This window comes from Coturnix japonica, chromosome 3, assembly GCF_001577835.2.
Source record: "Coturnix japonica isolate 7356 chromosome 3, Coturnix japonica 2.1, whole genome shotgun sequence".
NCBI lineage: Eukaryota > Metazoa > Chordata > Aves > Galliformes > Phasianidae > Coturnix > Coturnix japonica.
Genome location: NC_029518.1, coordinates 13,654,084 through 13,679,215, shown reverse-complemented (window position 1 = coordinate 13,679,215; position 25,132 = coordinate 13,654,084). Strand labels below are relative to the sequence as shown.

General features: G+C 45.1%; 1 protein-coding gene across 1 annotated transcript; it reads right to left on the bottom strand.

Annotated features, from left to right (window-relative positions):
• Nucleotides 1-500: 500 nt before the first annotated feature.
• SYNDIG1 (synapse differentiation inducing 1) lies at nucleotides 501-16,665 on the bottom strand. The gene is made up of 3 exons (XM_015857156.2): nucleotides 16,455-16,665; nucleotides 3,894-4,454; nucleotides 501-2,251 (listed from the first exon to the last, which is right to left on the bottom strand). The coding sequence occupies exons 2-3, from the start codon at nucleotides 4,365-4,367 to the stop codon at nucleotides 2,228-2,230; spliced, it is 498 nt and encodes a 165-aa protein (XP_015712642.1). The 5' UTR covers nucleotides 4,368-4,454; nucleotides 16,455-16,665; the 3' UTR covers nucleotides 501-2,227.
• Between the last annotated feature and the right edge of the window lie 8,467 nt (nucleotides 16,666-25,132).

Sequence of the window (25,132 nt, the reverse complement as noted above, 5' to 3'; positions counted from 1 at the left end):
TGCCACTCAGTTTTTGCAGCCTTTACAGTGCTTCTCTCCAGTGGGCAGGCACTTCCCAGGGCTGTCCAAACACACTTCCTAGATTTCTGGTCCTAGGGAAGGCTGAGGGCACTACAGATGTAAAGGGAAATTCTCTCAGAGGGCAGTGAGGGGCTGACACTGCTGCTCAGAGAAGCTGTAGTAGCCCCATCCCCAGAGGCGTTCAAAGGCAGGTTGGTTGGGGCCCTAGTCAGTCTGATGCCTCATTTAGTGGTTAGTAACCCTACCCATGGCAGGGGATTGAAACCAGATGGCCTTTAAGGTCCCTTCCAAAACAAGCATTGCTGTGATTGTATGAGTCTCACCCCAATGCTACCTGTCCACATCTGTGCAATCTGGCAGATTTAAGAGAAAATGTACAAGTTATGGGGTTTAATTCACATAGACACTCTTTGTGGCCTTCTCTTTGTATTGCAAGAGAGATACAGACAGGAGGCTCTTGGATATGATGTGAGGAGCAGTAAGATGGAGCAAGACATGGCTTAGGATCCACTTTCCATCTTTGTGCTTTTATGCTCATGTCAAAGGGATGAGTTCTCACAGAAGCAGCTGACAATTCATAGAGAAAGGGAGGGGGGGGGGGAAAGGAAGACTTAGCTTGAAAGCCAGATATTTCTTTTCTTCTTTTACTCCCCAGAAGATTCCATTTATTTCACTTTCCAGAGACCATTTCAGACATTGTTGGAGAAAAAGAGGTTTAAGAGAATCATAGAGCTGAGGTGCATTCTTTTATGTGACACATATGAATAATTCAATTTTCTGCTATCAATAGCTTGGTTTTCTCTAAATAAGCTATCTATACAGGGGCCAAGAGAAAGAGTAGCCAGTACATTAATATGACAAAAGTTGTTTCTGGATAGCACTATATGAGCTCTAACAGGAGGATATTTCAGCTAGGAACGATTAGATATTACATATTTCACTGCCACCACATTTGACAAGTTGGCTTCCTATTAATTGTGATGTAAAGGACTCATAAGATATTCGTAAGAGTTCCAGAGATACCCAAGTAGGGAATCGTATTTCAAGAATGGGCAGAGAAAGAAGTTTAAATCTTTGACAGAACACACAGCATTCTGCTTTCAAGCCTGATAAATGCTGGAGCAAAATGGGGGTGTATGTGCACTAATAAGAGCTGTTTCAGAGATGGTTTTCTTTGCAGACTGTGATGATTTCCATATGCAGTCTGAATACCATTACATTCCAGGACCTGAGGAACACTGCTGGCAAGGAAGTGCAAAAGTTACATGTGCCCACAGTGCAGCAGCCAGTGAATGTCAGGATCACTCCATTGCATGTCTCCTGCTCCCCTGCCACACTGGGGATTTTTCAGAGTCCCCAGGCTTGGGGAGAGGAATAAGATGCCTCCTTGCAGGCAGGTTGTTGAAAACACCAATGATTTGAACAAATGGATGAAGGAAACAAATCCTTTGAGTCTCAACAGTGAGGAAGCAAAACTCTACACAACTCTCCTGTATTACCCTCTCTTACTGTTCTCCTAACTTCCGCTCCCAATCCATGTACTGAACCTTTTCACTCCACTTTGAGTGCATTAGGATTTTAAAAAAGCATTTGCTTCTTGTCAGTAATGGGTGGGAAAAAAGCTACTGGACCAGATGCATGCTGCATGATTCAGATGCTGTATTTCTCATTCTAACAGATAAGCCATTTTTTATGTAGTTAATGATCCAGCATGGTTCATTTCTTCACTCAGTGACTGCTGCCCTCAGACGATTTTTTCCCATTCTTGGAAAAAAGGAAAAGGATGTGCAGCTATGTCTCTAGCCAACCTCTGTACTATCCAAACCCAGGTGTCCCTTATGTATCCAGTCCTGTTTCTACAGCATCTGTCCAGGTGAAGACCAGAGGAGCACAACATAGCAGTTAACCCTTTCTGCAGGCCTTGTTCTGTTGAGCACATCTCTCTTTCTCTCCTCATTTTCCTGTAGTACCAACTGCAGAGTCTGGGCCTTCCTGGATTGCCACCAGTTACTCCACATGCTGAGAACCCTCCTGCTGAGCACAGCTGCTCAGCAACTTGCTCATATCAGTCTGGTTCTTGAAGAAATGTGAAAACCACAGCACTGCACTGGGCTGGCTGCACAGCACTGAAATGCAGACTGAAAATGGGCTAGAAGGAGAGGCTTCAAGCAATTCCAGTCAAGTAGGTCCTTCCCCAGACATTGCCTCATCTTCTTCTTCCTTCATTCTCCTGGTGGAGAAGAAATCCCAATTCAGAACAGAGGGTTCTATGTGGATGCATACATTGTGCACACTTGCCTCCCCTGAGCACCTGGTATGGGCATCCTCTGTATTACTCTCACCATAACACAAAAAGAAGGACCCTGAGAACATGATGCGCACAGATACAGCATGTAAAAACGTTTACAGAGAGATGGGGAGATTAACTCTCTTCTTTCCCTCTGGAGAACTGGAGGGGAAGGGAAACTCCTTTTACAGGAGTTTTACTAGGAAATCTTTTCTGTGGAAAGCTGACCCAGGTCAGCTTTTCCAACAGATTAAGGGCCCTACATTGTAAAGACACTTTAAAAATCCCACCAAGAAAGGGGAAAAAAGTATTTTTTTTTCCTTCTGCCTCAGTGTTAGGCCAGGTGCAGCAACATAATTAGGCAGTTACACGCCTGCTGTGGTCACTTGCATCACAACTGCTGCATGAGGAAAGCTAGGACAGAAAGGCAGCATCTCGGCCTTTTGTTTTGATTTTAAAAATGAGGCTTCCCACAGCCAGCTTTGAAATGCCATAGAAGGGCGTGATTTGAGCTAACACCACCACAGGCCTCAAAGAGAAACCTCCTGTTTCCCCGTGGAGGTATTGAATACTGCATTACTGGCACATGCTGTGAAAAGCACCTCTCTCTGCTTACCTGAGCAATACAGAGAGAAAAGAGAATCAAAGAGAAGTCAGCCTCTTGCTGAGCTGCCCTTGCACAGGGTGAGATGCTGGTATTAAAAGGAGGTGAAAATAGAAGTTTTAGGACCTAATAGCCCTCAATGGAGAAAACCCCATGAAAATAGCTTCCTAAACTTTTCTTGGACATTCAGATTGAAGCAATGCCTTTGCTTCAGTCAGCCAAATGGGCTTTGCTAGCTTAGGAGTCTGTGCCTAATGCTGAGAAAGTTTGGGGAACTGCAACAGCATAGGCACCTTGTGCTCCCACTGGCAAATAAAATCTGTGTTGTCTTTGGGCAGCTGGTGCAGCCAGGATTTTCTGAAGTAGAAAATGCACCATTTAAGCAAGAATGAAGTTGATTTCCACTATGCCCCATTTGGAGAACAAAATTCATATTACTTTAGTGCGAGCAATCAATGAAGCACAGGAACCTAAAAGAAAACATTGCATTTGGAGTCTAATGAAGTGTTTCACCCCATCAGAAAAAATATTATTCAGATGCATAGGATTCATTGTGGCTAGAAACCCAGAGACTCCTGGCTTTTTGTTCACAAATAGACAGATTTAATCTTTGAGCCAGTGTGCAAAACAACCAGTTTTATATCCAGCTAAAATCCTGAGAAAGTAACAAGTGATGCTGGCCTACTGAGTGAAACCAGCTCCATGTACAGGGTAGATGCGTCAGGCCTCTACTTTCCCAGTGTTTAAGCATATTGGTCATCTTTAGTTTGTGACCAGTCTATTCAGAGGCAGGAGTGCCAGCTGGGACTACTGCAATTAGCCTCTACAGAGCCTGGACTTCACCCTGCAACTAAAGCTGAGTGACTGCTCCCTGTCCTGGCCAGAGGAGACATCTAATCCCATGAAAACCAGCACCCAGAAGCTGTACACTTCAGCCCAGACACATCCTCCTCCCCCCACAGATCCCATGTGATATCTGACCTCTAGCTCCTGGAAATCATCCTCCTCCTCCACATCATAGGAGAGGGTGTGAATCTTGATGTCATCGGCTGAGAGATCGATGAACTTGCTGTCTGGGTACTCCAGGCTGTCCTTGGTAGGGGAGCGGTCCTCGATGAAGGTGGTTTCGCAGCACTCTGAGTTGATGCTCTCACCCCAGGAGCGCAAAACATTCTCTGAGTAGAGGATGATGTTGGGACGGTAATGGGACTCCACGGTCTGCTGCAGCATGTTGGGATCCAGGAGCTGCTGCACGGGGTCATTCCTGCCATTCTCCAGGCAGCTCGGGGAACTCCCTGCTCGGTGGCTCTGGTACTGTGGGGTTGGGTACACCGACACCAGACCATCTCGGCTCTCCGCTACTAAGTTCCTTGTGTTAATTAAACCATTCCTTTTCCCAGCCTCAGAGATCTTATTGTGCATGTGCACACTGTTCTGCTCAATCAAACCATCCATACTGGGAGGTGTCAGAGAGCTGGATGGTGGTCTGTATTATGCTGTAGTGTAGATACAGGTCACACAGGGGCAGTGGCCTCCATTTTCCTGAAGAAGAAATAAAATAGACACCAAGGTGAGGACATAGGTAATGAATAACACTTGAAAGCACCCAAATCAGCTTGTCTTTTGTATTACCTCATGAGGAAATATAGCTTCACATATGCACATGCCTTGACCTAGCTCTCCAAATATATCCACATTTGAAAAGGCAAACAACTTATAAAATACTATAAGGTGAATAGGAGCAGGTGGCAATGTGTGGTGACAGAGGGATTCCCAAGATGTCTAGGTAATGGTGGGTCCTGTCAGAGGAGGGCTACAAACTACCTCCATTTTAACATATATGCTACAGTCATTCTAAGGACAATGTTCCCCTCCTTTGAATGCTCTGATAAGAGAGATGGGGAAGCACAAAACAAAACACAAAGATAAAAGACAAAGAAAACATTTTCAGTTCTGGGAAAGCTGCAATTATGAAGGGCAGGGCAGCTGATCCATTCAGCTGTCATTCTCTGCAGCCAACCTTCAACCTTGACAAGTGCTTTGATACCCCTTCAAAAACAAGGAGGCAGATCTCTTTAACTTTAAAAAGCCACTTCTTCCATGGCCTTAGAGACTTCCCTGCAATGACAGAATTAAGGACTGTGATGAGGACAGTCAGCAGGACCAGCCCCATCCAGATTCACCTAGAAGAAATAGAGGCACAATTTCTTGAACCTCAGGTCCTGGTTGTTGCATATTGTAAAGGAACAATGACTGTTGTCCGTCTCTTCAGAGCACCAACCTGGCTTCACTTTGTGTGGATTGCACAGATGTATGAGGATTAAAGAGGTAGTTCAGAAGATTAAAAGTATCTTTTCCCAGCCCAAATACTTCCTTACTTGTTTTACTCAGGTGCAACCAAAAGAAAATGGTTTTTGAAATGTGGATGTATCCATCACAGCAACAATGAGCCTCTTGCTTGCAAAAGGCATTTAAACCATTAAGAGTTTCACCCCATTGAAGTTAGAGAGACTTGACTTGGAACTGCAGACCTTCTCAGAAGCATTCTCAGCCCCAGCATTTGTTCAAGCAAGCTGAGGTCAGCAGAAAATTTGCTATGGTACTGTCCCAGATATAGCAGTGGGAAGAAGATGTACAACACAAACAAACCCCCTTCCAGGAAAAAAACAAACAAACAAATAAACAGAGCACTGCATCTACAGCTGAAGCAAAGCACGGTTAGGTCTTGTATTCTGATGCGCTCACACAATTCCAACAAATGTATACTGCCTGACTTAAGTAGCACTTGGAAAATTGTCTTTTTAGGAAGCATTATCACATGCCTTTGAGCTGCACTGTCAGATTCCCTTCATGTTTTTGTGTTTTTATTTTTTCCACATTCACATATCATCCAGATAACATTTGACTCTGGAAACACAAGTCTAACCCCAGGCATTACATTGACAGCTATACTGTCTTCATGGAAAATTCTCAATCTGGATTGGTGGAAATGAGGATCTGCACACATCATGATACCAGAGATAGCTGGTACATTTTCTTCGTGTAATTTTGAGTAGTTGTCTTGCTCCATCTTGGAAGGGTTGGATTCCAAGGAAAGTTCCCTCTTGTCTCTTTAGAAATGCATGGGACGCTCCAAAGTCATTGGAAACAAAGGCCATCCTTCAGTTCTTCTCACACTCCTCAAGAGCAAGAGGAAACAAGTAAAGAGAAGACACAGGGAAAAATGCTTCAGCGTGTCCAAGACATGGAAGAACTTCAGGAAGTCAGTAGGATTGTCTTGTCAGGATTTAGTACTGTCTCAAGTCACTCCTTGCTCTCCATTGTTCACCAGACTGCATGAGACAGGAGTCAAACCCCTTTTACAAAAGACTAATTACAAGGAAGGTATTTGAAAATGTAATGTGATTTAAAAGTCTTTGGAGTGTTGACAGATAGGATTCCGTAGTCCTGAATAAGAACTGCTCATGACATCTTTGAAACTCTACAACAGATCTCTACTATTCCAAAGACCTAAGGACAGCTATGTACAGACTACCTAGTCATCCATACCAGTAAAGTATTAGCACGGTCAACAGCCTACCCTGGCTTCAGCCTATGCCCTCTCCTAAGCAATATCTACCCTGAATAATTTTTTTAATAAGCAGAGTTTGGTTAGTCCTACCAAGAACCTAAGCAGTTATCTGTCCAGTGCTACCTGATGTGCATTTAAAACAGACTTGTAAACCATCTTTGCAGATTCTGAATGACACTTTCCCCCTGGGACAGGGGAGGGAAGAGAGCAAACATCTGAAATGAGGAAAGGACAAGACAAGAGACTTCCTTCCCACACATAGCTCCTCTGGTAATATGGCAGATGCATTGCTCAAGACATTCTCTCTGGGGTCCCACATAGCAGCACAGCCTGCGTGCCTCAGGGAAGGTCAGCAAAGAGAGATGTGGATGGCAGCATTCAGTCAAGGAAAACTGTTTATCCCTCACGTCATTTTGCTAGTTGGCTACTTTACCACAGCCTGACCCAATGTTCTCAGCCCTGATGCTTTAATTATATGGCTTAATGATAAGGAGCTGGTGAGACTCTTATACCTTTCCATTATACCACACATATAGCTAATAATAATAATAAAGCAGTATTGATTCTTCTTTTCCAGGTGAAAACCCTGAGCAGCTGGCCATTAGGTTTAAATCAATAGCACCTTGATTGCAAGTGCATCTTGATGCTCAGCTGAGACAAGGTCAATTGCTGTCTGGGGAAACTGAGAAACTGTTGAGGCACCCAGAGATTCTTCATCAATAAAAAAAAGTGGGATTAAGAGTGCTGTCAGCCAGAAATGAAATCTCACATCTTCCCCGATAAAAGTGAACCTCCTCTGAGTTTTTCACTCCCCAGCCACCAGCTGAAGAGAATAAAATCACATTTCCAAGGCCTTTGCTTCCAGCTGTTATTCAGGTGTTAGTTGGAGAACAAGACTCATAGTCCAGAATTCATTTCACATACTACAACCATTTTTTACATGTTTTGCAGAAGAAATTAACAATGGTTGGGCAAGGTACATAGGACAAGACAACAGAGTATACCCATGTGTTACAATCAGAAAGATTAGAGCAGTAGAAAAGCAATACAAGAGCATAACAGCAAAGGGACTAGCATGAACAGAATGATGTTAAAAAGGAAAAACGCCTACCCATCTCTGAAGATCTTGGCCCACAGAAAAGACTCCACAAGGGAGGGATCTCCAACTAGACAACCATTTCCAGTGGCAGTCGGCTCTTAAATGAGGTCTAAGAGGGGCAGCCAAACTCCACCCCTTCACCTGTGCTCTCAGGGCTGACCCGGTACTTTCCCCAGGTGATCAATCAGTGGTTCAGGCCATGACTCATGAGTTCCCATGCACTGCATAAGCTACAGGTGAGACTCCTGCCTCTTAATACTAAGCCTGGGATGAGTGAAACAGGTGGACTCTTCCGGGTTTCTCTGGAGGACAAGGGTATATGGCCATAAATGAGGCTTAGGGGCAAAAGAGGCTCAGAGCTTGTGCCATCCTGCCTACAGGCACTTCTTAGAAGGGAGGTTGGCCACACCATCCTTTTGTTAAGGGCTTTTCCTAATCTGTGCCAGACTCATATTTGTAACTTGGATGTGTAGGTAGGTGCTGCCATGAAGACTATCCTGGTTTCTAGCTTTGGCTGCATCCTGGAGGATTCTGGATGGTAGAAAGACTGAACAGACAGTCTGTAATAGGTAACTGGAGGCAATCAAAAGATGCCTTCTCTGCAGGGAGCCAACACTCAGAGCAAAAAGAGCCACTCTCATTGCCTTGGACCACAGAGAGGCTTCAAAATGATGCTGACAGGAAAATGAAACTCATCGGAGCCCTTTAAATAAGAGAGCAGTTCAATTTGCTCCAAGATGCAGAGTTAATTTAACTGGGTTGATTCAGGTTTCATTTGTCTTCACACAGTTCGAGTTTCTCCCCACAAATCACTCACTGGTGCTCAGGCCAACCAGAAATAACTCTGCACTTTCAGACTTAAGGCTGGAACCAGAAGAGAAAACCAAGTTCAAGCTAATGACAAATACTAGGTCAAACTTCAATCTTGGTTGTTTTTTTTTTTTTCCTTGGGGATTAGAAATTTTCACTCAGGTCTCTGGTGTTAGAAGTGAAGCTATTCATTATGTCAAATTGTTATATTTTTTAATCCTCTATTTCTTGTTTTTTATTCCCCTCCCCTCTGTCCCTATTCTAATAAGTAGCTGCAGCCCAGTGCCAAGGTATCTCATCTGCAACGCTGTGGTTTATTAAGCTATCACTTGTGTGACGGCAGAGCCCAGCTACTGTAGCTGCAGTGAGGGCTGTGCTCTGCTGGGCACTCTGCAGACTCCTCTATTGTGACAGTGGCTGACAAACTAATTAAGCAAAGGGTGTGAGACAGAGTGGTGCAAGCTGCAAAAGGGGCAAGGAGAGAATTGCTAAACGCTCTGCCCTAGGCTTTGTCAGACAAAATGCACAAGCCAACTCCGCTACTGCAAGTTGTCCCCACATTCCTTTCATCTGTGACCCAGTGGGATGTTGTTGTCCTGCCATGAGGATCTCCCCTTCACACAGCACTAACACAGCCTCAGCTTCTCTCAGCTTCTGGAAACCCCTGCCAGCTACCTAAAGGTTAGCATGAGCAAGCAGCTTGGTTGGAATCACTGAATAATTAAGGTTGGAAAAGACCCCTATGATTATCAAGCCCAATCATCAGGTTACCTCTGGAGAACTAGACTACAGCTGAAAAGCCCCAGCCCTTTCCCTGTATGAGATCAGAAAGACATTTATCCAGGCAGAACAGCAGCTACAGGTTCTTTCCTGTCTAGTGGGGACCTTATCAGCTCCAACACTTGGTTTACAGGAAGGCTTGCAGAGGAAGGTAAGCCATGCTGAGGTGGAAAGCAGAGTCCTCATCCACTTCCAAGGCTTACCCCTGCCATTCTCAGCATTCCACCAGGAGAAATAGCTCAGAGAGCTTGTGTTCTTCTGCATGGGAGCCTGTTCTGAATACAAGGTGCAATCTTTGTCCCAGGAGGACAAAAGGCTTTCCATAGAGGCTGTGTATCCTTGGAGATTTTTAATACCCAACCAGATGAAGAACAGCTAGATATAGGATTGGAGGCTTCCTGAGGTTCCTTCAAACTGAGCTACCCTACAACTGAAACCTCCTCATTCCTAGCAGGTTTCTACCAGCCTCCCATGCTCCCAGCAAAACATCCACTGCTCCCACACCTTCTTCCTTGCCCCTTAGCTACCCCACAACAATCAGAGCCAACCATGTTCTGTGGGGTTTTATGCTAGTTCCCGGCTGCCATCACACAAAGTAGTGGGCAAAAAGCTTTCCTAAAAAGCTTCAGCCTAATAAAAAAACACATTTAGAGGTCTGGAGATCACAGCTCTAGTGGTGCAATTCCTCAGGGTCTTTTAACACATAATGCAATAAGCTTCAAGGTGCTTTAAGGGGTTTCTAACATCTGAAAACTACAGCAACACATATGGACCTTTTGCTTGAGAGAAATCAGTATGGATCTAGAGAGCTGATTATAAAGTGAAATACTTAAGAGAGGAAGGGAAAATCTTTCCCCTTTGTATTTTCCTTCTTTGATTCAGTAGGGCTCATTATAATAGGTTTTGTTTTAAGGAAGAGCTACTATTTCAGCAGCCAAAATTCCTTTTGACCTATTAAGTAAACTACAGGGAGTTTTGTTAAGCAGTGCAGCTAACTCGCACTGGGAGAGTTCCGAAAGCAAGCATTAGTGATACCTAAATGTTTAATTGCTAGCAGTAGAAGTAAAAAGACCTCCCTGCTATTTTAGTATCACCAATAAGCAGCAAAGCAACCCTTCTGTCCTAAAAAAAGAGGGAGTTAGAAAGAGTGCAAATAAATGCCCAAGGTCACGTCAGACACAGGAACAGAGCTGGAAATAAAATCCAGGTCTCTTGATTGCCCGTCCAGAGGTATATTTAAATCTGGAAAAAAAATTACCATATGCATATTAGGTCTGCCTGAATAATTGATTGCTCGATTCAGTGCTGAACCAAGGAATGGGGGGAGAAAGGTGGAATTACCTTGCCTTGACCTGAAACAAAAAACATTACCCCTGCAACAAAATATTTCTTTTTGAGCAGATGGAAGCATCTTGCACGAGCCAAAATGAATTATAATGTTTCATTTATTTATTTTTAATTTAACAAACTGGCTTTTAGTTCTATTTGCCTCGAGTTGCCTCCAATAAGAAATGACACATCCAGGCTTTTCCAGCCATCCTCCTTCCCAACTGGTTTTGACAGCCTCAACTATTTATTGAGTTCAGTCCAAACTCACAACTTCTTTCATGTGATGACAGAGCTGCACTTTCCAGCTAATAAATAACTGACCTGAATAACAGCACCTGGCTGTAATGTAAATAACCCTCTCCGTTGTGGAAGGCGCGAGTATAAAAATACCTTGCCATCTGCACAACTTACGGCAATTACTTTCAAAGTGAAAGCAGTCAAAAAATCAGGCTCTGTGCCTTTTTAAGTGAGAAATTCATTTCACCATTGTAATCGGGGAATGCTCAGTGTCAGAAAGCTATTATCAGCTCCCTAACCGTGCCTGGACATGTGAATGCTATGAACAAGCCTTGACCAAGTGGTTGACAAAACCAGGGTGACCCTGTTACAGCCAGGCTTGCGGCCATCTGACAACCCCAAATACAACTCCAAGTGTATTCAAGCTCACCACAGCCCTCTGACACCCCCAACTTCCATCCCATACTGGGGATGCAGAGGAATGATTCCTGCTTTAAAAGGTATCTCAAGAGATGGCCAAACTAACGTTTCCTCTCCCTCCAGCCATCCCAAAAAGTTGTTCTGCAAAACTCTCTAATTGCATCCAGCCCAATAAAACAAACCTTCACAAAACAATGTGTAGAGGCACATATATATAATAAAACATCTCCAGTCAGTGCCCTAAGCAAGAGCAATCAGGCTGAAAGACCTGTATGCAGATGGTAGTGCTGCCCTTTGTTTTCAAAGCAAGTGAATATAGCTGTGCTCTGGGCTGCGTAATTGCATTCTTAATTGTTTGGAGTGCCCTCACTGAGAGAAATTTCATCTAATGTGAGTCAGAGTCACAGAATTGTAGGGGTTGGAGGGGGCCTCTGGAAATCATGGAGTCCAATCCATTGCTGCAGCAGATTTCCTACAGGAGGTTGCACAGAAAAGTGTCCAGGTAGATTCTGAGTATCTCCAGAGAAGGAGACTCCACCACCTCCTTGGCAGCCTGTTCCAGCCCTCTGTAACCCTCACAGAGAGTAAAGAAGTTTCTCATGTTTGTATGGAAGTTCCATACATGTTTCAGTATGTGCCCACTGCCCCTTGTCCTGTTACTGGGTGCCACTGAAAAGAACCCAGCCCCATCTTTTGATTCCCCCCTTTTAGATAATTATAAGCATTGCTAATATCCCCTCTCAGCCTTCTGTTTTCCCTAGACTGAACAGTTCCAGCTCTCTCAGCCTTTCCCCATTCTGGAGTAGCTCCAGGTCCCTCAACATCTCTGTGGTCTCCATTGGACTCTCTCCAGGAGATCTCTGTCTTTCTTGATCTGAGGAGCCCATATCTGGACACAGCACTCCAGATGTGGCCTCACCAGGACAGAGCAGGGCAGGAGGATCACCTCCTTTGACTTACTGGCCACCTACCTTGACCTGCTGGCCACACTTTGTAACACACCCCAGGATACCACTGGCCTTCCTGACCACCAGGGTACACTGCTGGTTCATAGCCAACCTTTTGGCCACCAGGACCTGCAGGTCCTTTTCTGCAGAGCTGCTCTCCAGGTAGTTATTTCTCCCCAGCTGTTGTGCTCTGCCCAAGAGCTGCTCCAGCTCAGGGGGAACACCTCACCTAACTGAATCATGCCAAGCTTGGTGCCAGAGCAATGAATCTCATGGCCTTAACTACAATCCTTGCTTTGCAGAGTGAAAGATCACGCACAGCTGAAGTACTTGTTTCACTGCATGTAATTATTTACTTGTCAGACAGGCTGTGTCTTCAGGTGAGAAGCTGTAATGCCTCCATCCCCTTGGTTCCTACACTATGGAGCTTTGATTGTTTCTGAGGGTCAATCTAGAATTAGAGGTCAGGGAAGGACTGAGTTACCACAGATCCTCTCTGCCTAATTTCGTCAATGCCTGGTCTTGCAATAGAATTAAAATTCTCCAGCTTAGAGTAAACCTGATGCTGTGCCCTGAAGAAACCTGCAGCAAGGCAAAGCCCCTGCAGCACACAGTGGAGCCTTTAAGTCTATGCAGGGAATGTATGGACAGGTGAATATTAACCTCGTGACATTGCCTGGCTCTCTTTGTCTGCCTGTGAGCTGAGGCTGATGCTTCTCAGTGACCTCAAAGCCCCATAACACAGAAGTCAGTATCAAGGTGTTGCTCCAGTGCTGACCCCACTGACACATTCAGATGTCATTCCTGATGGGTTCTCTGTACAGCCCACTCTGTGGCATTGTTCCCCTTCCCACCCTGTGTTCGGGAAGCAAGGCACAGGACAAGGCAGCTCGTTGTGGATGTGACACACCATCACTACTCTCTAGGCTGGGATTTAAGGTCTTCTTGAAGCAGGGATAAGAAACAGAGAGGACAGAGCAAGGAAGCAGTGAGGTGGTGCTGCCTTTGTGCAAAATGAAGGTACTTGTTTCTCCTGCCCCAAGTGAAGCACCCCAGGGCTGTAAGTCACTTAGAGTAATACTCCTGTGATGCTGTGGAATTGCTAGTGCCAGTTCATCAGGGCGAGGATGATTAGATTAAGCAGCCACTTACATTCGAGGCATTACATTCACTTACATTCAAGGCACTGTCAGAGCTTGAAGAAAAGCCCTGCATCGTCCTCCCTCTTTTTCTTCCACAGAAAAATAGGAGATTTCCATATGGGAGGCACCGGTTCTGCTCCACATCACCTCCATGATCCTCAAGCCACACACAGTGGGGAGAAAGCGGGTTGGTTCTTTTTTTTTTTGTGGAGCATGCAGGAATAGGGGAAGAAAGGTGGGTGGTTGGGGTGGGGGTCCCATGCACTGAGCAAGAACTGCATCAGCTGTTGCACACAGCAGGAGATGCTGAGCACAGCTGTGCTGCAGGACCTGCTGCCAGGCAGAGTATCTCATGGGACAGGCAGGGGACCACTCAAGAGCTCCAGTCTTTGATGATCCCATGATTATCTTCCAAGAAAATTAGCCAGTTGCAAATGTAATTTGCAGTGATCTTCACTATTCCTGGGGATTTGCCCAGAGAGGCTGTGGAGTCTCTTTCTATGGAGGTATTCAAGATCCCTCAGGACACCTACCTGTGTGACCTATTGCAGGGTATCTGCTTTAGCAGGAAGGTGGACTCTATGATCTCCCGCGGTCCCTTCAAACCCCTGCAATTCTGTCATCCTGTGATTGACTTTGTGATTTCTGAGGGGTCTGAGCTCTACTCAATCACAGCACACCAACCCACCTAACCCTACTGAACTCTGCTCAGAGTTCAGTGACTTATGCGAGCAGTCAGCTCGTTCTCATGCCTCAGCATCCCAAAGCCTTGGAGCTTAGGGACGCAAATAATTTACAGCACGGTTTTGGGTGGGTGGTTAATGAGGGAACTTTACACATCCTGGTTTTATATAGATACGTACACCCAGATACACATTTACAGTGTGATGCCGTGTTTAAAATTGGGAGTGCTAAAGGCGTGCATGGAGTCATACCTCTCATGTACTGCAGCACTATTTTAAAATGCAGCCATAGTGGTGCAATGAGAAGAGCCAGAGTTCCTGATTCTTCCAATGCTGTGACACAAAACTCTCAGCACTAAATCTTTTGTGCCAGATCCAGTGAGTGGTGGTAGCAGTTGGTTCACCTGCATCCTTGGGGTCGCTGACATTTACATCAGCTGGGCAGCATTTTGCTGTGATCTCACTGCAGTGTTTTCCAGCTTCTAACAGAGAAAGAGTATTGAGAGGTGTTTGATTCGATGGCTGGGGGATGTGGGCTCAGCCCTGACACGCTTACACACACACAGGATTCATTCAGTTCTGTCGAAACAGAGTCATTGATCACAGAGGGTTGTCCTCCAGTTTTTCAATCTCTGCAGTTCTTTTTTCCCCCCTATACACTGTACATTGACTTGTATGAAGTTGAGCCTCCAATGCGAAGAAAACAGAACAGGGAAGTCTCAATGCGTGACCTGCAATCTCCATAACCAGACAACCACTCTCCAGGACAGAGGAATTTATGGCTGACTTGTAAATGTCTACAGACACAGATTCACAGTGCAAAGACAAAAACCCTCGCCCAGTGACGCTGGTGCCTTTCCTTTCCTCTAACACTGTCCTTAGAAGGCAAAGCGTTTTAAATCTGCACATAGCATTCACCATGTGAAATGTGTTGTGGTGGTGCCTGTGTACACCACTACTGCATTACATCTGCATTTGCACAGCAGAGAGCCTCGCTGAGATTGGTCCCAGAGCTTACGGTACCAGCAGTGAGAGATGTCTGCTTGCCCGCTTCCTAAGGGAAAACTTCATTCCTACAAATGCCTTCATGTGCCACACACCCTGACACGACCTGTCATTACCAAACTGCCAGTAAAACACCACTTTGGTCAGCAAAATGAGAAGTGGCTTATTCTTTGGAGTGAAACCATTTGAAACTAATATAGAGAGCATCTAAACACAGCTACTTTGAAGCTGATAGCTCATTAACGATAATTAAGAGCAAGTCATTTAAATACATGAATGTAGAAAAGTGCATTCAGTGCTCTGACTGCGTTTTATAATACACAGTAATCCCCCGGAAAGTACCAGTTAACTCATCTTCTCAGCTTTAAGAATATCAAAGCATCTTTTAATTGTCGGTAATGCCCTGCTTACAATGGATTAATGCCTAATTATTTGTGATTTGAATATTTAATCTCTCGGGAAGTTCAGATCTTGGTTTTGGTAGGGGTTTTTTTGGCGTCTTTCTCATTGCAAGCTGAGGCTGGAGCCTCCCATCCAATTGTTCTGAAGAGGTGGTTCAACAGATTGTTCTTTGGAGCAACTCCAAAGGGTTGCTCCATGATTTTAGGGGAGACAAAGCCGGTCCCAAATAGGGCTTTGCACCTCTTCTGGAACACAGCTCTTGGGGCTGACACGCTACCAGCCCTGCTTCAGAAGGGTCTGCATTTCTGCACTGCTAGTTCCAGAAAGGTCTCAAAGCAGTTGCCAACCTTGAGGGGGTCCTTCCTTGTGGGATGCTTTACTGGTACCCAGAAGGAAGGAGTGGGCTTCCCCAAGGTCACCCCTCTAAACAGTGGGGATGGCTCCTGCCCCCTCGTCTGTACCCACCCTTCTCTCCAACTTGGCTCTCACTGCCCGCAAAGTAGAGTCTGGGAAGGGAAAGAAACCCAACCCAGAGTCACTTGAGCGGTGCTCTGAGGGCAGAGGGCAGCTGCGGCTGCGGGCAGCCGGGACACCCGCAGTGCCCGGCTCAGGCTGTGCCCCTGGGCCGTGCCCCCCCCCGGCACGGCACTCCTCGGCACGGCACGGTACCTTTCATCCCTTAGCGGGGCGTAGGGCAGGGAGCGAGGGATGCTCCGCCACGGTGAACCGGAGAGGATTTCAGCCGGGAAAGGAAAAAAAGGGGGGACCCCACTCACAGTTTCCCTTCCAGAAAACTCGCCCGGTGCTCCCCCTGCCCTGGGAAAAGCCCGATCCCTTCCCGACCCCGCGATCTCGGCTGGCGACGGGGCACGGGGAAGCACCGCCACGGAGCGCCCCGCGCTGCCTTTAGGCAGGATCCCGGCCCGGGGGCGGCCCCGTGTCCCTGCGCTCCCCCGGGGACCCCCCTCCGCAGCGGCAGCCGCCGTTCCTCCCCCCGCCCTTCCCCCGGCTCCGGCTCCGTGCCGCGCTCCGAGGGTTGGCGATGGGGAGATGCGGCGCATCGCTCCCCGGAGGAGATGCGGGAAGTGGGGAGTGGGTACTGGGGGGGGTCACTCACCTCCTCCTCCCTGCAAGGTGACCCGCAGCGCGATTCACCCGCCCGGGGCTGCAGTAGGGGCGGCGGAGCTGCCCGGGCTCAGCGCCCGGCCGCGGTACCCGGCAGCATCCCGGCGGCGGGGGACAGCGGGGAGCGAGGCCGGGCAGGGCTGAGCCGACTGCACCGCCGGGCTGCACTGTGCGCGTAACTCGCGGGGAGGTGATGGAGGAGGAGGAGAAGGAGGAGGGAGAGAGGGAGGGAGGAGGGAGGCAGGAGGAGGGAGGCAGGAGAAGCAGCCCTACGTGGCAGCGGGGCCAACTTTCCTCCTGCAGCACGAGCAGCCTCACAGCCCCAGGGGAAAAGACGGAACCCTTCACTATCAGTCTCCCTCCTTCTCTCTGAGCCTTCTTCACTGCTGCTCCCCAACCTCTGCCTGTCTTCTCCCTCTTCTCATTCCCTGTGCTGGGCACTGGACCCTCAGGGAGGTGGGAAGGCTTCACCAGCTCCGAAGAACTTTATTTCTTTGTTCCAGCTGTTTTTTAGTACGGCAGTGAGCACGCTGGGCTCCTACTGCAGTGTTGGGGGGGGGGCATGGGGAGATGTTCCCTGTTTTCCTAATAACCATAAATAGGATGGAAAAGCAGGGTTCGTTCATTCCACTTCCCATCTCCAGCAGACCTGCTGGCCAAGTCATTTCCAAAAAGCTTCTTTGTCACCACTTCTTGTGATGCTTCAACATCCAAATGTTGAAAATGGCTTAAAATGCAGTGGGAAGACTGCATGCCTGGTTCAGATGATTGCTGTCCTTCCTTATTGCAGGGAGAGACACGAGGCCTTACATCCCCCTCATACGTTTTTGACGTCTCTATTTGGGGTAAGGCTGTTTTAGCTCCCTGCTTGTGTACTGTTCGTTCTTCATACTCTCAAAATATCCCATGCCAAATCTTTTCTGAAGGAGAGCATTCAAGATTTATAAGACATGCTAAAGAACTCATGCTTGTTTCTGGGATTTTCAGCAGAAAATCCCTGCAGCCCCATTTTCTCCTCTTTCGCAACAGTTTAGTTCTCTCCCAATGAGCAATGAGCCTTTTCCATCTTCCTGGACCAGTGCAGCCCATCACTAGGGATCTTTCATTTTCATCTCACAAAAAAGATGGAAACTGAAAACCTTGTCCCTTGTGGAGAAACAAACTAGAAAAGCTCAGAATAACATCTGAATGTTTGGGAGTATTCAAACACTTTTCCTCTATTTATTTATTTATTTATTATCATTCCACAAACAATTAGCATTTTGGTTTGCTAGATTTAGTTCCATGTATTTAACTCTGAAAGCATCAGTAAGCAATCCTTTCCCACAGGAAATACCCTTTTCAGCAGAGCTTGGTTCCTTTGATGGAAGCTAAAACCATGAGCTCTTGGAAAACTTCTTCAAGGCAGTCCCACAGAACCCTGGCTTGGCTGATACGGTGACAGCATCTAGGATCCTCTTTTACACAAGGGACACCCTCATCTGCAGCATTTCCACTAGGGTTTAAGAAAGCATAAATCTCCTTGAAGTATGGGTCTGGATGAGGCATAGCCTTCCTCTACCTGCATGGAAAAACCTGCACCAGGGCAAGTATTGCCATCAGGCCTGACCATCCTTTCTTTTATTCCCACACTCCATCGCCTTCACCCTCTGATCAGACATCTCAGGGCCTGGATGCAACTTGGCTCTGTGTTGCAGCCCTGGACACAGCACAGATGATGGAAGATAAGCTGTGTTAGCTCTGTCATCAGCCTTCCCTGAAAGATGAAAACCCCAGAAACTCATTGTCTGCCTACCTCATTGCTGGCAGGGATCAGCATCTGGTGGGTGAGAAAACTCTCTCCTGGTTGACAGATTGGGCTCAGCCCTGAAAACAGAGAGCTTCGTGTCCCTCCAGCCCCTAACTTTGTTTTCAGTGTCTCCCATCAATACTCACTCAATATCATTCATTCCCAACACCCTCTGGACTTCAGGGAGGCTTTAAGAAAAATAGTCTCTTACTGTAACAGACACTGGGAGAGGATAAATAGGAAAGCAAATAGTTCCAAATTATGGTTATTATGATTCTACAAAGTGTATTTTTCACCTTTCCTTTCTCAGGAATGGAAGCCTGTGAACTGCATTCATTAAGCCTTAACTGAGTAAGACTTTTAGGAAAAAGACTGTCTTTCTGTTCTGCTCCTACCAGAGCAAAACTGTAGGGGTGCTGGCTTGCAACCAAATGCCTTCTAGCTGCTACAGTGCAAATCCTTATCATCCAGTGTTACTGTTACTGATTGGAGCCATCAGCTGGCTTGGATGGCTGGTGAATTCCTGGCAAAATACTATTTGTTCTTGACTGGAGGAAATGTGGCAAGGTTTCCAAAAGGGTTTGTTAGATTTTAACCTGGAAGATAAACATTGCCTTTACACAGAATAGAGCAGGGAAGGGATTTCTGTATTCAGTTTTCTGTCTTTCAGACAACTGTATACCATGATTGTGTTTGTTTTCCCTCACACTTCCAAAATAAAGTGTTTTCCATACTGATATCCATACCAATAGTTTTGCAGCAGAAGCAACTATTGGAGCAATCACAACCCAACAATGATAAGTTGTATCTATCACAGAAGCATAGAATCAGTAATGCTGGGAAGCCTGCTGAGATTATCACGTCCAACCATCCATCCATCCCCACCATGCCCTCTTAAACCGTATCACTCACTGAGACATCTAATCTTTTCTTAAGAACCTACAGACTCGAACATACTTCATCCTCTGTTGTCTTGTCAACATCTTCTCCAACATCATCCTGCCAAATAAAAACATTAACCTGTGCTCTAAGAAGTGTTAATCAAGCTGCATCCCTATTTGCACTAAGCTTGCCATCAATTGGCCTATTCTTGTTCACGTTCTAAAACACTCATGAGAGCTGCTGGAGGAAATGTCAGGCTGTTGTCTCCAGCTATACAAGCAAAATTACAGGTCTCCTGTGTGGTATACATCCCTGCAGGGAAAGGAAACCCTGAGTAGGAAAGTAGAAAGATAAAGAGCTGTAAGCACATCACTGGGCTCTAGGAAGAGCAGCAGCACCACCTATCACCAGTGAAGGAAGGGAGGACAAAGTGCTACTCCCTCTCACAGTTCCAGTACATGACTGGAGTTCAGATGTTCTAGATGACCAGAGAGAAATTATCTTCTTCAAGCAGAACCTGTCTTAAATATTCCCTTGAAAACCTTCTGTTAAATCTCCTCCCTGCTTTGAGGGTGGCTCCTTATTTGTCTACCACCAAGTATCCTCCACATCTGAGAAATAAAAACAGCACTTAATACTTTTGAAGCAACAGCGGGGTACCAGGTTTTCCCCAAGTTCATCATGAGCTCAGCAGGAGCAGAACCCAGTTAATACAGCAATGCTTACTCATTTTAGTGAGGCTATGCAAGTGATACACTCAACCTTAACGACTTGAAGTGGTAAGTGGAATGATCTTCCTGTGGTGCCAAGAAAGACAGAAAGGAGAACATTTGGGAGACAAGGGTTCTGGTATCTAGAGCAGCAATGAGCCACAAAAACACAAAGCAAGGCTGAAAGACTGCAAGAATTGTTCATCACTTACAGGACATGACTGGGCTGCAGGAAACTGGGTTCAGAAGAGCGTAGCTCTATGGCTTGCAGACATGCACCCTAAGGGTTTGCCTGTTCAAAATCCTGGTACCACTTGTACTGATGGTGTCTGAACTACACGTCACTTGGTTATAACTCGGGATGATGATATGGAGCAGTTGGAAAGCAGTCAAAAGGCAACAAGAATCTTTCCATCTAATTGGATCAGACCCCAAAGATGTAGCCAGGAGTGCTTTTAAATTTCTGAGAAAGAAGAAAGCTGAGGTGGAGGGGTTGAATTTTGCATTGTTTTGCTTGCCCACAGTCCTGGAACCAGCATAAAAACAGAAGTTTGGAGTACCCACAAGCTGAGCATTTTTGTTCTTGTTGTGTATTTATGGCAGAAGGAAAAAGAAAATGTATTATTTCTTGACTAAGTGAACAATGCAGCTTAGCTGAAAACCAAGTATTTCATTGCTTTGAACACATTTGCTCTTTTTAATGCTGGACATGCACACTTCCTTGCAGCAGAGGAAGAATCTAACCACAATTACTGTCAATCTTTGCCTAACCCGAAGCAAGAAAATGTAGCTCTTGTATTCTGTCTGCAAAGAAGATGAAGCAAACAGGGTGTAGGACTTTACCTCTGGTACTAAATTAATTCAGAGGGAACTTTCAGCTCAAGTGAGACAGGACCATCCTCTTACACACACAAGTCTCTGACAAGGATTGTCTCTATCTACTTTCCTCTTGTATAAGTTACATAAATTCAACTGAAGTGCCCCAGTTACTCATATGTCCAAGAGCTCAGATGCCCAGAGACTTGGAAGCTCAAAAAAAACAAAGCACGCTGCTTTTATTTTGCCATCTGTGCCTTGTCCCACTACAGGTAGTTCTCATGTTTGGATTTTTTGGGATTCTTCCAGAAAACCTTACTTCAAGAACTGGCACTAATGCATTTCTATTCATAAGACAGCTCCTTGAGCAGGAAGGGCAGCTCCAAGGGAGAGAGGATTGTACCACTTCTGTGCTTTCTTGCAATGTCAGTCTTTTTAGATAGCCAGGAAAGGCAGAAGTTAGTGCTGATTGAGACATGGCCATCTGTCAGACAGGAAACATGCCAAGGCCACCTTTTGATTTTTTTGTAAGCAAAGGAACCAGTCATTAGTAACAATACTTAGGTGCTATAGACCTTGAACAGAGTCTGACAGATATCTGAGATGATAAAGGTTCCCCTTGGATATGATTAGGGAGCTCCTGAGTTGTTCAGCATCTCCCATTAAAATGTCTTCATCCACTGTGAAACTGCAGCATAACTGCCTTATTGTATGTCAGACACCTCTTTGGAGCTGAGTGCCATGAAATTAGCCCTATTATTTATCTCATGGATTTCCTAGGCTCCTGTATGTAAGGACTTGTACATAAACATGGTAAGAAGCAGTTCTTTCCCCAGAGATAGGATGCAATTAATAGCTGGGACAGAGAAAGAGGGGGCTACTCAGTCCCACTGGATGTGCAGCACCTAGATATATGCAGGCACATTTATGTCTAACTGGGCTGATATTAAACTGAATGATAGGACATTATGGTTAGTAAATGTTGTAGATATGGAGAGAGAACTGGAATGGTCTCCCAAACATTTCATTATACACACTAATTCCTCTGGCTGATGAATACCTACTTGGAATTGACATTGAATTAACTGATGCAACCTTAAAATGCAAGGAGAACTTCAGTTTAGCTTGGTCATGAATTTCTATGTACTTACCTGTCTCTTATATATGATGAGAGGTTTATCCCTTCTTGGAGTAACCACTGAAGAGAAAGAACAGGATGTTCACAAAGAAAATCCTAACAAAAGCTCTAGTGGTACTCCAGCAATGCCAGATTGCCATAGCTCATTACATGGCTCATGGGGCACCCTCATCAGACTATGAGGCTGCTTTTGAGGTGGTCATATTCCACTTGTTCTAAGGCAGCCAGCGCTGTGAGGCTCAAAGCACTTACAGGGGAGCTGGGATGTGTACAAGGAAAGCCTGGCAACTTGGAGACTACTCTTATTCCAGGCAAAGAAGGCACAATCTTAGAGAGAAAAAAAAGTCAATTTTTGGGTGTATGTTCATCTTGTTCATGAGAGGAGGTCTGGAGCTCGTCCTTTTCACCTCTTCTTTTCCATCTATGTCTCAAAATCAGATCTATTTGTCCCAATGACGGTGAGAGATCTTCTATAGCTTATGCCTCTCTACTGATCTCTTTGTACATTCTGATACGCAAGATCCCTTCTCACAGAAGAGATCTATAATAGGAAAGAAAGATATTTTCCATATAAATTCAATTTTAAAGGTAGCCAGGGACAGATCAGGCCTTTGGTGTTCAAGGAAAAACTCCCAACTGAAATCAATGAAGGGTTGAGATTCCAAATTAATTGCACGCTTCTGTCCTTAGCATCTGGGCATGGAATCAAAAGTGATGAGCCAACAAAGCAGCCATGAGCTGCTCCTGTGAACAGTCACCATCAATAATGAGAAATACTAGGATAAGTACTCTTTGAAATTCAAGTCACAAGGAGCATCATTTAAAAGGGAACTCGGGAGAAGCAGAAATACCATGCACCACACATTAATTGTCATGCATGTGACAAAATCCTCTGTATTGCTGTTACTTAGCAGCATTAAATTTATTCCCATATTATTAATGCCATACCTGGGATGAAGTAATTAAACTGGCAGCCCATTTCTTCTCAGCTAGAGGCCAGATTTTCCTCTGGTGTAAATCAGAATAGATCCACTGCAGAGACCTGGATTTATGACCAGTTGGGGAGCCAAGCCACTGTTTCTAAAAAAGGAGAGCTGAAAATGAAGTCAAAACAGTCATCGCTGTATGTTCTGCCTCAGAATAAGGGTATGTGGGGCTAAAATCCCAGCTGACCTGGACCTATTCCCAAAGCATACTGCAATCGATCTGAAAACTCCTCCCAGGAGATTTAGCAAATTAAATTTGGGAAGTTAAATATTTAATAGCCTGCTACTCATTTCTTCCAAATGGCACACTTAGTAGTGGTTATAAAAGGAATAAGATATAACCAAACTCATCAGAAATATCCACAGATCCGTTTTGACAGAAATGCCACGCAATTTGTGCAGGAAAAGAGCTGATGTAGAGCTCATTACTCCAGCCTTCCCGCAACAGCCTGCATTCCAGTCCAGTTCCCAACACACTCATACCTCTATGACAGCAGGACAACTACATTTGATTTCAAATCATGACTGGCAGATCTGTCCCATGGACAGCAGAAGCAGTCAAGCAGACGGCTACAATGAGAGCACAGCTCTCTCAAATTGCAGGCATTCTGATGCCAAACACATCATTCATTACGGGATGGCAGACTGAAGAGAGCAGGAGATTTAGGAAAAAGAAGAATGACACATGGTCAATCTTAGGCCTGTTTGAAAGCCCAATGAAGCTGAAGGGAAGAATTTACTGGGCAAAGGATCACATTTCTTTGTTCCTAGAATAGGCTCTTCTTCTGTACGAAGGGAATAAAAGATGCATATAGAAGAAGGGAGGAGCTGTGCTGGTTGTGCTCCAAAAGCAAAAGGAGTAGAAGATAGGTCCTGATATATACTTGGGCTGATTTCTAAACACCATGGCTGACATAAAAGGAAGAGGAGCCAAGTTTCAAAATAAAGAGGGAAGTATTTCTCCATGCAACAGGTTGCAAATTTGTGGAGCATCTTACTAAAAGTTGCTGTGCACGTGAGTTTCCACAGGTGGAAGAAGAGGTGGGATATGTCTATGGAAGAGGCTCAGGATAAGGGATATTTAATAGGTAATGCTTGTGCCTAGTTTGGGAAAGCCTGGAGCTGCAAAGGATAGGTTAGTTTGAGGTTGGGTGAGGCTATGATAGGTTTTAGAAATATTACTATATTTCCTATATTCTGGTGGGCCTCCCTCAGCACCTGCTTTTGACTACTATTGTAGAAGAACAGACCTTTGGTCTGATCCACGGTGGCTGTTCTTACACCTCCTTGGCACTCACCTTACAGAAGTACTAAGTACACATTGACTGACCATACAGATGCAGAGAACACCACCTCTCCCAAGTGAGTTTTTTAAACCTTTTCCTCATTCCTGAGGTACAGGTTTTTTGAGAGGTGTATAATCTTTATTCAAGGCTGTGTTTTAAAAGCACCATCTGGCCCTTAATTAAAAATAAGTTTTTCTATTAAAATTGCTTTTCAGCATAAATTGCTGTTATTCATACATATATATTAAAGTGTTTGTTTTCCTTGAGAACTTCACATTATTAAGAGGAAGACTGAACCCCTCTCCACAATGTATAGGTGTTCCAACATTTCGCATTCCTCTTAATAGAAAACTGAGATGGACAAGGTTTGGAAAACGTTTTTGGAAGATACATCACCATTTCTGATGAAGAATGCTTCTGTCATTCATGGCTCCTCTATACTTAATGCTGAACACAAAAAGATACTGGTGCAAATTAAAAACAAAACATTCAACTTAAAGATAAGTTCAGGTAGATTTTTTTTCCTGACTAAATCATTGTAATGTAAGTCATTTCCTGACTTACATTCATGGAGCTGACCAATTAAAGATACTTATAAAGAACTCCGGATGTCTCAGTCTTTTGAGTTAGACCTTTGGAAATCTTTTTATTTCTTCTACTACTGACAAGATCCCAGATACGTCCAACCAGTTATTATGAGTGCCTTGTAAATTTTGCTTTGCTTGATTAGTGTAGGCTCTTCCTCACAAAATAACTTATTTCCATTAAATGCCTCTTGCTTGCAAGCAGTCAGTCTGCCAGCTTTATCCACCTCCTGTAATCTACCCGTTCCATAAATTGCTGAAATCACCAGGACAATAACACTTTCTTCAATTTCTGTGTCGTGATTACCAGGAGGAAGATAGGGAGGTTTAAACTTTGTGATTTAGAGCAGCCATGGCTTCATAAATAATGAATAATAATAATATAAAAGCAGACTTTTTTTTTTAGTCCAAAAAGCTCTTACCCCAGGGAAATGCAGAGCAGGATCCCACAGGGAATTTTTCAGCTAATCAAAAAGAGG

Excerpts from the sequence above, each read along its gene's own strand:
- SYNDIG1 (XM_015857156.2), bottom strand. The coding sequence starts at position 4,367 with ATGGATGGTTTGATTGAGCAGAACAGTGTGCACATGCACAATAAGATC. Across the intron at positions 2,252-3,893 it reads ATGATTTCCAGGAGCTAGAG|GAGAATGAAGGAAGAAGAAG; the intron begins GTCAGATATCAC and ends CTTCTCCACCAG.